At 34.5% G+C, this 15,326-nt stretch overlaps 1 protein-coding gene across 1 annotated transcript in view; it reads right to left on the reverse strand.

Moving 5' to 3' along the window:
* Window positions 1-15,326, reverse strand: part of CFH (complement factor H) — a 97,216-nt gene that overhangs the window by 49,194 nt on the left and 32,696 nt on the right. Inside the window, exons 7-9 of the mRNA XM_063113730.1 lie at window positions 11,221-11,394; window positions 7,354-7,548; window positions 6,720-6,896 (exon numbers count right to left, since the gene is read on the reverse strand). Coding sequence (XP_062969800.1) covers window positions 6,720-6,896; window positions 7,354-7,548; window positions 11,221-11,394 — 546 coding nt within the window. The remainder of the gene's footprint in view (window positions 1-6,719; window positions 6,897-7,353; window positions 7,549-11,220; window positions 11,395-15,326) is intronic.

Raw genomic sequence — 15,326 nt, forward strand, 5'->3', positions numbered from 1 at the left:
GAGACCTAATATTGCCTTGTGTTTTGGTTCCAATTTTACAGGTCAATGAACGCTATGAGAGGAATTCTTTTGGCAAGTGCCTTGTTGGTTGGGGGTTGGGGGTGAAACACAGGGAGAGATGTTGGTCAAAGGATATGAAATTTCATTTAGACAGGACAAATAATTTCAAGAGATCTACTGTACAACATGGTGAATATGATTAATAATATAGTGTACTCTTGAAAAGTGCCCAGATAGTGAATGCAACATGTTTTCCCCACAAACATAATAAATTTGAGGTAAAGTATATGCTAACTAGCAAGATTTAGTCATTCCATGTGTACATATGCTTCAAAACTTCATGTCGTACAAAGTAAATACATACAATTTTAAGTGTTAATTTTTTTGAAATTAAAAAATAATTTTCCAGAAGTACCTTGAGCAAAATTGCACAGGCCAGAGGTCTGAGAACAAGCCAAACTTGCCTTTAATGAAGAGATGTAAATTGAGGAAAATATGTGAATGATCCACATTAGTTGATTTACTGTGTAATTATATTAGACTAGCTTATAATGGAATCACTATTTGATGTAATATTGGTGTAACTGTTAAGATTAATTTGAAACTTATAAAGAAAGTTTATGATAATGCTGATATCAACGACCAAATTCATTGAGAGATTGAATTAAAACTTGCAACATGACTCTTCTGATAAAAATTGCTATTCCAGAGAAAAAAAATTAGTTTAGTTAAAAATGAATCAATCGTTAAATCAAATTACTCTATTGATACCTTTCATAAATTCCAAGTTGCAGTTGTGAAAGAAAGTGAAAGATTTATAAAGCATGTGCAAATTTACAAGTTTACACTGGAATATTTATTAAAACTCAAATGTTTCTTAAAAGCTATACCTACATGTCACTGGTGTTTGTCTTCCTGCTTTTTCTACTTCCTAAATATTATTAAAAATGTCTAAAAATGAATGATCATTAGTTATTTGTAATTTTTAAAACCTGACTGATGTTCAAGCAGATAACTGTGTAAAGATAGGATTATTTTACAAATGAAATGAAACTAATTATGGTTATCTCCAGGGATGCTAGGAATTCTAATATTAACCCTTGGCCAAAATAGGCATGAGATGTGGTGGTACTTATTGATTTAAAATTTGCTGTTTAAAATTTGAAATTTCCCTGGAGGCATCCTGTACAAACTTGTTTACATTATGTAAAATTATCTGGATTTCTAGTTTGCATCTGGTTTAACTGGTTACACAGATGAGTTTTAAGTATGCAAGAAAAAAATGTATAACCTACATTTACTACAATAAAAAAATACAATAAAATTAATAGTAAATTTAGCAGAGTTATAGGATAAAAAATTCAATACAGTAAATTAAAGTATGTTTCTATATAATAGTAATGGAAAATTGGAAAATAAAAATTAAAAACGTGTTTTGTAATAGTATTAAAAAACTTGTGCTAAGAAAAATTTTAACAAAATATGTACATGACCTGCATTCTTAAAATTCCAAACTTTCCTGAGAAAATTAAAGAAAATGTAAATAAATGGAGAGAAATAACATGTTCACAAGTGGGAACATGTTCACATGTTCATAACTGATATTGTAAAAATACAAATTGAATTTCTGAAATATCAATTCTCTCCAAATCGATATTCAGATTCAACTCAATCCCAATCAAAATCTCAGCAGCCTTTCTGTAGAAATTGACAAGGTGATTCCAAAATTTAAAGAAAATAAAAAATTGCTAGACAAATCAAAACTATCATAAAAATTAATGTAATAGTTTTCTACTGTTGCTGTAAAATAATTCTCCAAACTACTTATTCACTTAGACAATACTGATTTATTATCTTAACATTGTGAAGGTCAGGAATCTAACATCAATATCACTGAGCTAAAATCAAGGTGCTGTCACGACTGCATTCCTTCCTTGAGGATCCAGGGAAAATTCAGTTTCCTTTTCCAGAGGATGCCGGCACTCCCTGGTTCAAGGCTCCTTCCTTCATCTTTAAAGCCAGCAACACTGAATTTCTCTCTGACTCTTCTTCCATAGTCATCTCTCTCTCTCTCTCTCTCTCTCTTTCCTTGAGCTCACCCCAGATAATCCAGCATGATTTCTCCATTTCAAGGTCCATAATCTGAATAACATTTGCACAGTCCCTTTTGCCAGGCAAGGTCACATATTCACAGGGTCCAGAGACTAGAACACAGATAACCTTTAGGAGGCCACTGTTCTATCTATCAAAATTAAGAATGAAGTTTGAGGACTCACACTTCAATAATCAAGACAGAACATACTGATATAAAAATACATAAATACATCCATAGAAAAGAATAAAAAGTCCAGAAAACACACACACACATAAGCATATGAACATACACACATAAACAAACCTACATTCAACAATTTTTGACAAATGTGCCAGGTTACTCAGTAAGCAAAATAATAAAATTTGTAAAATCTGTCCTAGAACAACTGGAAACTCATATGAGAAAAATACATGAAATATCTGGAAATCAACACAGACATGAATGTAAAAGTAAGTGTATGAACTTTCCAGGAAAAAAAAATAGTAATACGAATTTTTACAACTTTGGGATTGGCACAAAATAAACCATTAAAAAACTGATAAACGTAAACTTCATCAATAGTTAAAATACTTGTTCCTAGAAATAAATTGCTAGAAACCCAAAAGCAAGACACAAAATGTGAGAAAACATTTGAAAATCATATATCTGATAAAGAAATTATATCCCAAATATTTAAAGAACTATTACAACTGATTTATAAGACAAACTATCCAACCGAGATGGAAAAAAAAGTAAATTTTCTCAAAGAAAGATATAACAATAGCCAAGAAACAGGTAAAAAGGTGCTTACCAGGATCAGTCAACCAGGAAAGTAAAATAAAAGCACCGTGACTTTCCAGTATAGATACTGGATAGTATAGATGCGCCATTATGGTTAAAATTTAAAAACTGACCATCCTGTTTATTAGTGAGAGTGTGAATCATCTGAAACTCTCGTACATTACTGGTGGGAATGTAAATTGATAAAACCATTTTGAAAATCAGTATGGCAGTTTTTTATAGATGTAATCTAGCACGTACCATACAAACCCAGTAATTTCACTGTTAGTTATTAATTCATGAAATAGGGGGATTCTGGTCAAGATGGAGGAATAGATGGTCCCCAGTGTCACTCTCTCCCACAAATCAACCAATTCACAACAACTAAAAAGCAACAACAGCCTGTCCCACGGGAAGGGTTTGGAGTATGGGGGTGGGAGAGACAGGCCCACTGGAGGAGCACTGGTGCACAGCGTGGACAGCTGATCTGCCTCCATTCAGCACAGGCCCACGCTGTGCAGACTGGTCAGGAATATAGAACTGCAGGGGGAGCAGTTTGTTGAGAAGACTCAGGTCCAGACCAGAGTTTCCACACAACCCAGGTGCACCAGACCTCACAAGACCCAGAAGTACCTACAAGGTTAACAATTAAAACCTGAGCTGCACAAAAAGTCTTCCCCAGGGAATCAGCAGCAAAGCAGCAATTTAGCTCAACTACAGCTCAAGTGCTGGTCCCTACAAGAAGTTCCCCCATTTTAGAAGTAAGCAAAGGACAGCAAATTAGTTCCAGTGCAGAGTTAAGTGGTGGGAACAGCAAATAACCCAACACAGAACTGAAAGAAAAAACAAAGAACCCACAACCAGAGACAAAGTCTGATATTAACTAGTAAAGGTCTCACATCAACAAAGAACACCTGTAAAATCTAGAAAGACAGGAAGCTCCCCGAGAGGGTTGCTGGCCTCAGCCATGTCCCCTGACACCCACAACCAGCCCAGCGATGATCACTAAGTAGCTGCAGGAATCACCCCAGGCTCCCAAGCCAGGGAAGTGGGGGGTCTGAGGGTCTCAGCTCCCCCCACCCACACCTGCAACCAGCCCAGTGATGACTACCGAGCTGTCACAGGAAGTGCCCTGGTCACCCCTGCAGGAATGAGGGGGGTGCAACGAACCTCTACCCCACCCTTCCCCCTTCCTCCTTCACCCACCCTATTTCCTTCCCGCTTCCCTTCTCCCCCCCGCAACTGCTCCACAACAGCATCTTAGAATGTAAAATAATAATAATATTAATAAATAAAGTTAAAAAAAGAAATAGGAAGTATATGCCCATCCACAGACTTGTCTTTAAATACTCATAAAACGTAATTGTCAAAGTCTGGAAAGAGTCCAAATGTTCATCAATAGTGGAGTAGATAAAGAAATGTTGGTACACCTGTATGATGATATACCACTCCACAATGAGAAGAACTGTTCCTCGTACAAGAAGCAATATAGAAGGATGTCACAGAAATTGTGCTGAAATAAAGAAGGCGGGTATAAAATAATACATTTTGCATAAATCCATTGATATGAAATTGTAGAAAGGCCAAACTAATCTACATTAACAACAAAAAAACCTTTGATTTCCCAAGGTATTGAAAACAGGGGGAGATTGAATGGAAAGGGAACGAGAGAACTTTCTCAGAAGATTAAAACTGTCTCCAGCTTGAATGGGTCTGTAGTTCTACAGCCATATCATTTGTCAAGGTCATTAGCCTGCACACAAAAAGAGCATGCTTGCATTTTATGGTATACAGCTCATGTTTGAATAAAGATAATTTTTTAAATGAATCTTTGAAGATTAAACATAAAGTTGTCAAAAAAAACTTTTAATGTGATTGAATAGTTTAAAGAAAAAAACCAAAGCAATCTGCCTGAAAAAGAAATGTAAAGTGAAAAAAGTGTGAAATTCTGAGAACATGTTTTGAAGAAATTCAGGCCAAATAACAGAAACTCCAGACAAAAAGAATGTAGAAAATTAAGAATATAAAGAAACAAAAACCACGCTGACCATCACACAAAAGCTCATTACAAATATTAAGCAAGATTAAAAAATCTTGTGAAATTTCAAATCGCCAACGTAAAAAGAAACTTCTTAGAGCTTAAATAAATAATACACTTGTTGTGGTCAAGAAACAGAGCTCACAGAAGCTAAAAGCCTCTCATCAGCAAAAATGTCTAATAGAAGAGTTGTTGGCAGGTATTCAGAAAAGACTAAATGCATTTAGAAGTATAACCATTCATGAACAGGAAGACTCAATATCATAAAGCTTTGAATTTTTTATATTTATTCGGAAGATCCAAGGTAATTCCAATAAAAATCTAAACAGTGTTATTAAAAAGAACTTGATAAACTGATTTAAAATGTATATGGAAGATAAAAGCCCCAAACCCCTGCTCCCCCACCCCCAAAAATAGACAGATAAAGAAAAAAGATTAGGATGAAAGATCATAATTAGATTTTCGTACTTGTTAATAATCTATAGTAATTAAGATAGAGGGGTTACTGGAACACTGTTTGAAAAATTACTTACTAATAATGCATAATGGAGTCGTCGATAATAGACAGTACATATAAATGTACGATATATGAGAAAAGTTTAATGACAGATGGCTGGAAAATGTTGGGATTCTAATATTTTTTAAAAAGGAAATTCAATTATTATCATGCATAGAAATCAACACAAAATGTTGTTGGGAGGGAGGGGGGAAAGGGAGGTGGGAGGGGGATTTGGTAATGGGCCACCTAAGCAACCACATTGTATATTGACAAAATACAATAAATTTTTTTTAAAAATCAGCACAAAATGGATTAAAAATACTGAAAGACAAAATTTTATAACATTTTAGAATAAAATACAGTATAATGTCTCTATGTTCCTAAAGAATGGAAATATTACTTTAAATAGAAACAGCAAACATTAATTATGAAACTAAAAATTGACAAATTTTAGTAAAAGGGACAACTTCTGTTTACAATTATTAAAGAAAAGAAAAATACTAGCCACAGAAAAGAAGGCATTTGCAATACACATAATTGAAATTAAGTGGAATTAATATTCAGAATTACTAAGATTCCAACAAATAAATATCAAAACTCCCCTAAAGGGAAATTAAGAAAAACATGAAACTGCATTTTGTAGATTAGAGTTATTAACTCACAATTAACCGATGAACATATCTGCTAAACTCAAGTAATAATAAAAGAGATGCAAACTAACACTAAAATGCTGTAATATTTTATAGCCACTCAGTTTGGAAATATTAAAATGTGACATCACCCATCACTAACAAGGATCTACAACAAGAAGCAACTGCTGAGATGAATGTCTATTGGTCCAACCACTACAGGAAACCTTCTAAATAGAACATGCACAATGTCCCAGAGAACCCATTCCTAGTTGTTATAAACTAGAGAAACTCAGAGACAAATAGCTTTACTGTAAAAATGTTATAACAATATTTGAATATATGAATGATATTTTTGGTTATCATTGTATTTATTTTCGATTTTAAACTGTAATTTTATAATGATTTTGAGTCAAATGATTAAGTGATTTATGAACATATTAATATGACAATTCACCAGCAACTGCATATTGTGTTCACATTCTTTTGCTGTATTCTTGACTAATAGCTTTTGACAGGTGCACTTATTTTGATATACACTTATCAAGATATTCATGTATCATTTATACAAACTTGAAAAAATAAAACCAAATAAGTCCATTGGCAAAACGCGAATCTGATATAAGCATTTTTCCCGTTAATACAGATGAGTCTGGGCAAGTCATGAACACAGTGGGGTTTCCGAGCACGTTTACTCACTGACACGGATGCATCTGGGAGGAGGGGACCAGTCATTCTCGGTACATGTCACTGTGGTCTGCTCCTCCGGAAGACTGTAGCCACGATAGCAGGTGACTTGCACAGATTCACCTTGTAGATATTTTCTTTCGTACCTTGGTTTATGTCCATTCTCCACATAACTGAAAGTACATTGTCCTAAGGACCATAAAAATGATAAATTTAAAAAAATGAAAAACATTAACATGGTCAAAATAGTAGATTAAAAATTGCCTTTACAATATCTAAGTAAGAATGCATAAACACCCAAAAATAGCATATAACGAGAAAGATTAAAGGTACTACCAGATGAAGTGTTTTTTAAAAAGAAAAAAATCAGTATTCAATATTACAGAGCTTTAGTTTTTATAATTAAAATACGTATAAATGACATAGGTATTCCTGTAAACTCTCTACCTCAATTTCTCATGGGATTTTGAAGAAGAGCTCCTCGTGGAAAAAAATTCTGAAACAGCTGTCTGGGTCTTTTTGCTCATCCACCACGTCCCTGGCACTAATTTAGTCATACAAGGCTTAATTGCAATCACTCATGTGTTCTTCTCTCTCCACCCTTTGGACGTTTTATACATGTATAATTGTAAGGAGGTTTACTTACTGCGACATGGTACCGCTGGTGACCATCCTTCTTGTGTGCAATGAATAATATCCCAGTAGCTTCCTGAAGATGTCACAAAATTTTGATCACAGTGATAATAAAAATACTTTCCTACAGGTACTGGAAAGTATGGTCTATATCGCTCTTCATTATATAGCCTTCCGTGTTTTATTTGCATAAAATCACAAGGTTTAACTTGCAATAAAAAGCAAAAAGAGTATAAATAATGTTTACCCTTAAGGAAAATCATATTAGAGATGAATTATTTAATCAATGAATTATATTCTCTTAGGGCTTCTAGCATGAGAAAAATTATAGAACTCAGATGACTGAGGTATGTGAGGAATTCTCTGCTAGTGAAGATGTCTTGTGGGCCACATGATACATAAACTTGCACGAAAATTCTCCAGGAGGAAGATTGTCAGACCTTTAACGATATTTTCTGAGTACACATATCCTAGCCCTGGTTGATGAAATGAGCTTCCTGGTTGAGAGACAAAGGTGATGATTTTACTACTCAGCTCATGTTTCCTTTTCTTTCTTTTTCGTTGTCATCTGAAATCAGAGCCCTGCTTTTCTATTCAGTCCAACCCAATGTAGTGAGATGCATTCTTTTGTTTTTGTTTTGTATTAGATTAAATTATTATTAGGCTTTTTTCCTTCTACTTACTGGAGACAGCATAGGAAACAGAGAAACTAAATTTCCCTTCGATTTGATAATACCACACAGAAAAATAACGTTGCTAATTAACATTTCAAACTAGTCATTGAGGTAAGTTTTTCATTCTATATTTAACCACAGAAATGGACCAGAAAAAAAAAAAATATATATATATATATATATATATTTTAGTATTCCAAGTATATTTTATTTATTAATTAAAATTAATTGTATTTTGTAAATTTAAGGTATACAACATGATATTATCAGATACATATATATAGTAAAATGGTTACTATAGTGGAACAACTTAACATAGTCATCTCACATGAGAACTATAGTTAATAATAGTGTATCATGTTTATGATTTTCGCTAAATAAGCAGGTTATAGATAATTGACACAAGGGCAAAAACGGGGTAACTATAGAAATATTTCTTAATATTCAAATAGCTAAGATTATAGTAAACGTTTATTTCTATTTTAATTGAAAAAAGGTGTTTTTTAAGGTGTCTAAAATATTTTCAAATTAGGTACAATATAATTACATTTGACTGATTTATTCTTAGATAGAGAAATATTTTGAGAGATATGTTTAAGTGGTATTTGGTTTATTATATTAACAGGTTTATACATAACATTTCTCAGAAACTTTGCTCTTTTTATGAGATTACCTAGAGATAATCTAGTACTTTTAATACCAAAATAGTACTAGTGTTTTTTCAAGAAATACAATTCTATTTTAAGAAACCTTATGTAACGCGTTAAGAAGAATCCCAACACACACAGACACACACCCAATATCCCTTCTTGTCTTCATCTTCCTTAAATTCACTGATTCACTTTTTTACTTGATTAGAGAAATATAAATACTTAAATTGGTTTCTACACACTCGTTATGTGAATTAAAAAATTTGAATCCTTTTTATTCTGAATATGTTTCTTTAACAAAGAATAGTGAATGATCACTCTCTGGGTGTAGTTTCTTGGCCTATGATCCATACATCATAATTCATAGATTTTATTCCTCTTTCATGAAGCATCCAATTTTGAAATTAAAATGTTTGTTTTGTCTCATTCCTTTCAGGTAACATTCAATATTTGTCCCCACCATGTTGTAAAACTTTGGAATATATTTTACTTACCTTTGGATTTTACAAATTTCATCAGGTTGGGTATCATTTATCGATAATTCTGCCTTAGGCAAGTTTGAGCCTGAATTTGCAGAAACTGACTTTTAACTTAATTAAATTTCCCATTAAATTGTAAAGGAGAGACTTGAAACCTAGTGGTCAATTTTAGAATCAGCGTGGTTATCTACCTCATTATGGTGTCTCACAGAGTATCAACAAAATAAAACAGTCCACTGAGATTTCTTTTCAGAAGCTACAAAAAGGAGGCATTATTGAAAGTAGGTATCATTACTACCACAGGCCTGAGCCCTTTCACTATTCTCTCTCATTTGCACACATTTGAATTTGCATTTCTTTTACAAAGTGGTTTTTTGAAGTAAATACAGTATTCCACATAGAGTCTGGTAAGCACTGAGATCAGCAGAACTTAGAACAGACTCATTCAGCTTCCTACACTTCTACCCATGCGGGTCGTGGCCTGTTAGCAGTCAAGGTGGTTCCATCATAATGTTGACTCAAACTGATCTTAAAACTGATTGAAATAGTCACTAATTTTTGTAACTATTGCTAATCTGTCTGTATTTGGGCAGCTAATCTCTCTGACCCAAGGCCAGGATCACAGTTAAATTCTCTTATTTGATTCAATCTAGGACAAAGATTCTTTTCAAATGATAAATATGTTCTAATGCAGATTCACTATCAACATCCCTGTATCATTCCAGTTGTGAATTTGTACTGCATTTCCCCTAACCCATTAAACTATTTGATGACACAAATAAATAATGCATCTGATAAACAGATAAGGTTATTTAATGAAATTATAAACTGATAAACCATCTAACCTGTCAATTACTTTATCTCATCCTCAAGAACCCCAGAAGGTCCATTGGGAAACGGCTTGTGGAAATCTAGATACAGCTGGGCCTTGGTTGGTCCAGATACATTTGGACTGATCTGCAGAATCATAGCCAACTATAAAATCATTAAATATTTTTCTTATAATTCTTATGTACATTGAAATTTGTTTCATACTGATAATAGCCTCCTCTCTTAGGGACTGAAATTATGCCTGAAATTAACATTAAGGTCATTGATCAATTATTTGTATCATTATGTTTTTCTTTCATAGAATATCAAGTTTAAGTGTGGTACACCTTTACAATGTACTGCCAGATAGAAAGAAAAGGAATATGACTGTAGTGACAGAAAAAAATTGAAAAAGGGCAAAGAAAACATCCCAGAAATAAAACACTCTCTTGACTTGAATGGCAATTTGCTACATGTAATGGTTTTCAAAAACTACACAAGTTTTTCAACTCTCTTCCTTCCACACTAATTCCTACACTCCCCACCCCTTGGGTTTGTGCTAGTCATACTGCCTTACTTCCAAGGACTGGATATGGCTGAAGTAACAGTGCGTGAGTAGATCACAAATGGTATCGAGGTTTCTTCCCTCCCTCTCAGATCACCAGCCCTGGAGAAAGTCAGCTGCCATTCCATCAACCCAGGGAGAGGCTCATGTGCTAAGGACCTGGGGCCTCCTCCCAAAAGCCATGTGAGTGAGCCTTGTTGAAAGCAGATCTCCCAGCCAGCTAAGCCTTCAGATGACTGTGGCCTGGGCCATCATCTTGGCTTCAACAAAGAAGACAGTCTGACTCAAAGTACCCAGCTAAGCCTCTCCCAAATTCCTGACTCATAGAAACTGGAAGATAGTAAAGGTTTGGTGCAATAAATAACCAATATACTATGTGTTAGATGGCACTGTTCATACCTAATGTTTTAATTCAGATATTGGAAGAATTTTATTAATTAGAAACATATTCATTCATACACACACAAACACACACACACACATTTAGATTAGAGTAGCAAAGACTTTTTTTTAGTTTACAAAAATGTATTTCTTATATTACTTAGAACTGGCTACTTTGAAAAGTAAAGAATGCTTCTAAAGGTTCTAGTTTACATACACAATAAGACAAATATTTGGTTTTATTGTGTCCCCATTTTTTATGTGTTTAAGTGAAAGTAATTTCAGAATTCAGAAGTAGGTCAAGATATGAATGAAACTTACAGCTACATCTTGGAGCAGGTACCCAGCCAATCTTTGTGCATTTTGCTGTATTTCCCTGGGTTGAAGGATAAAAACCATCTTTACACTGGTATCTGATTTCATCTTGAGTTCTGTATTTACTCTTTTCAGGTGAGTAAAAACCATTTGGAATATAAGGAGGTTTGCATGTTATTTCTGAAGGGAAAAAAAAGAAAAACAAGGATGTGAGAATAATGTAGAACTCAGTACCCATTAAAATTCATCAAGTATGTATGAAAATTAAAAGGTTGACTTTATTTGTCCTTGGTACAGCACAAAGTGACATTTAAATGAGCACATGCTCATGTCCTCCCTGCTCTGTCACTCATACTTCCTTTCACTCTTTCAGCTGACGTATTTGTGCCTCCTGAGCGCTTAATCCCTCTTTCTCCAAAGCCATCACATGCTTCATGATATTTCTTACCTGGCAATGACCCCAATATAGAATTTCAAATATTCCTTTCACTTTGTTGACTTCTTTTTTTCTCTTTTCTCTTAAGGACTGTTTATAAATATTCAGTCTCTTCCTTCCAGACAATTGATAGGACTGCACATTCCTGCCCTTGAAGTAAACGTGGCCATGTGATTGCTTGGGGTAATGTCATGTGAATCTTTCACTTTTGGGAGGAAGTTTTAAAAGACATCGTGTGCATTTTTAGGTCTCTTTCTGACAGCTGCAGTGATTAAAGAAGCACATGGAGAGGAAACGTCTCTCTCATCTTATTCTTAAAATTACTGGAATGTCCAGAATCCTTTCTTACCTACATTGGAAGTGAGCACGAGCAGGAAATAAACTTTAGCTTACTGAGATATTACAATATGACTTTTTACTGTAACAGGATAACCTAGTGCAGGGTTTTGAAAACCTGTTCTGTAAAGGGCTTGGTAGAGATCTCTGTCCCAACGACTCAGCTCTGCCACGGTAGCACAAAAGTCGCCATAAGCAACACATGAACCAACAATCATGCACGTGTCCCAATGAAAGCTTGCTTACAAAAGGCGGCAGGCTGCATGTGACCTAGAAGCTGCCGTTTGCCATTCTTTGACCCTGTCTGTTCTAATTTACAAAGCTCCTTCTCATGCCTTTCCATCAACTCTGCTATATCTCCCGAATGCATCAATGCTCAGTATTCTTTTTTAAATAAAATACCATCCATATTCAGTATTGTAGGAAAGTCACATCACCACCAATACTGATGCCATATTGTATTTTGGACTAGAAACCTGTAGTGGATATTTGGCATTGCCTGAAATCCATTTATATGCCCTGTGTTTACTTCCTATTCCATTTCCCAAAGTAAATGACCTACAGCATCTTCATTTTCCTCAAGCCACCCGATTGCTCCTTCCTCAACAGATGAGTCCTTGCATTCACACAAACAGTTGAAACTATCACTTGTGAGTTGCCTACATTTCAACATTTCTTCGACGTGTGCTGCTTCCACTCTGACTTAAGTCTTTCCTTCAGTCTTAGATGATAAGGTGTTTCTTTCAAATTCAGGCCAGCTTCAAACTTTTCACTTTCCTGTGGATCTTGAACCATGGTCACCCACTCTGTCTTAAGTGGATATGCAAGCTCCTCGCTAATGTACTACATCCCTCCTCCACTTCACAACCCAAATCCTTAAAATACCATTTTACAGTTGCTATTTCAACTTCCCACCTCCCGCTTATCCTGGACCCTCTGCCATCTGATGTCTGACGCCCCTATGGTGCGGCCACTGTTCTGGCAAATGTCACCGATGTGCTCCAATTTCCAAACCGAGAAACTCTTTGTATTCTACATATTACAGTGGCTGGTGTGTATTATGGACCCCTTAATATTTTGTTGAACCGAACAGATAAAAACTTCTGTAATATCTGACTCTGTTGATCGCTGAGTTTTGAAAATTCTCTAATGCCTCACGTTCTTATGATCTCCTGCTCCTCCTTCTCTTTGTCTAAATAAGACTCTTATTTTACTTTATTTTACATTTTATTTTATTTACATTTACTTTACATTTATTCCATTTTATTTTATTCTATTCTCTTTTGTATTTGGTGCTGACTCCTTATTCTGAGACAGAATAAACTTCAATATATCTCTATTGCTAACAGGATATTATATTTATATTAGTAATAATTTTATTAGAAATAATATGTGACCACCTAAACACAAGTTTTAAGTAAGATACATCTTTAGTATTTGATGTTAATTGACTAACCTTAAATGAGCCCTAAATATGTTCTTTCATTTTTTGTTTTTTCTCTCTCACTCCATTCTGCTATGGCTATCATGTTTTCAGTTACCCATTGCAGTCCAGCTTATATGTCTTGACTTAGTTTTTACTACATTGAACAACTCATCTTAATACTGTTTGCTAAAGTCAAAAGTATGAGATATAAAAACGAGTTTAACTAAGAGACTAACCAAATAACATTGGGAGAATTTGATTAAATTAATTTAGAATAGAAGGACTTCTGGTAATTACTCTCCAGCAGGAGACATAAATCATTTGCTCAGCAAAGTTCAATTCTCTGCACTTATAACCTTCCTAAAAGTAAATGACGCCATTAAAACATTGTCAGAGTATGTACCTCTGTCCAAAAAGACTATCTGTATGAATGGCGCCACTTTTTTCCTACTATTAAAAACAACCATTAGTCATTTGAAGTACAATAGTTCAAGTTTAGCACTCTATGTTGTAAATCAATAGAAAATCAAATCTGCACTGGAAACAGACAGAATTAGATCAAAGGTGCCTTTTACTTAGATTTAGCAGGTCTTGGTACCTTTTATTGTTTCTGTAAATGACTTGTTATCAGAGACTGTCCCCTATTTGGCACAAAGACCAAGGTTTTAATAATTCACCCTCAAACAAAACCTCTGACATGTGCACGCCATAGACCAGATGGGAGAAAATTTAAGTATTTTCTCCTAGATTATTTTATTTAAATGTTGTTTTATTATTTAGTTCCAAATGTCTTATAGATTTGAGGCAACAAAGAGAGTTTTGATTTATATGATTGCAAAAAAATAAAGTATATAGCTTTCTACTTCATTGCAAGTAGATCCTTGCACTGTACCAGGAACACAAAGAGAAGTATTTGTAATGCATTAGTTAAGGTACGGAGAGTGGAGTTCTCTTATCAGTAACAGACTTCTCTATATCTAGATAGTGTAAAATGTATCTCAGTAAAATGAAGCATATTGTAAGAGAGTGCATGCTTACCTAATTTGGTGTGAAGCTCTCTTTGTATTTATCTTTAGTAAACTATCTTGTGCAGGACAGTACCTAATCCCAGTGCCTTCTTTAGGCATCTCTCTCCCTAAATAAAGCAGGACCCAAAAGCATACAGTTTTGAATTTTTAGGCTTTGACTCATACTTGTGACTGAGAAATGAAAAAAAAAAAAAAAAAGGATTCTAAAAGGAGAATAAATATGGAGTCTTTGTGTGTGTGTGTGTGTGTGTATAAATGAATCAAGTGTTGAAGAAAAGCAAGCCTAGAAATTGTAGTAACATGTGTGGGAAAACCAGAGAGATTTTCCATTGTGAAAACAAATATGCACTGAGCAAGAGCTTTAAGTAGGTATCTAAGTGACCAAAAGAAAGAAGTGAGATAATTAAACAACTTGAATGAAGTAGCTATGCTACACTGAGTCACATACCCAAATAGAACTGAATTCTCAAAGTTTCCCCCTGAATTCATTGAAAACTGGAATGGTGGTTTACTATAACATTCATCTTCAATACAGGTCAAGGCCCCATATAAAATAAGTGGTTTATGAGCTATATTTTGATAACCGGATGGATAAGTCAGCTGTCTACTTAAGAGGGGCTCCGGAAGTAACACGAGTGCAGGTTACTGCCAGAGGACTTGTGCACGCTCTTGCTTTTCTTGAGTTGGACTCCACATACCACAGCCAAACATGAATCTAATGTGGGTTATCGTTGTCTCATGTTCACTAACCTCTTTCTAGAATATTTCCTTCACAATGCCTAAAAGCGGAGATCGTTCAACGGTGAGGAAGATGTGATTTCTAAGGATCTACTTGTGGGCTCAGACCAAAAGTTTCTTTTTAAAAAGTATAAAATTAACTTAAAAT

Source organism: Cynocephalus volans, chromosome 11 (assembly GCF_027409185.1).
Source record: "Cynocephalus volans isolate mCynVol1 chromosome 11, mCynVol1.pri, whole genome shotgun sequence".
In the NCBI taxonomy this organism is placed as follows: Eukaryota; Metazoa; Chordata; class Mammalia; order Dermoptera; family Cynocephalidae; genus Cynocephalus; species Cynocephalus volans.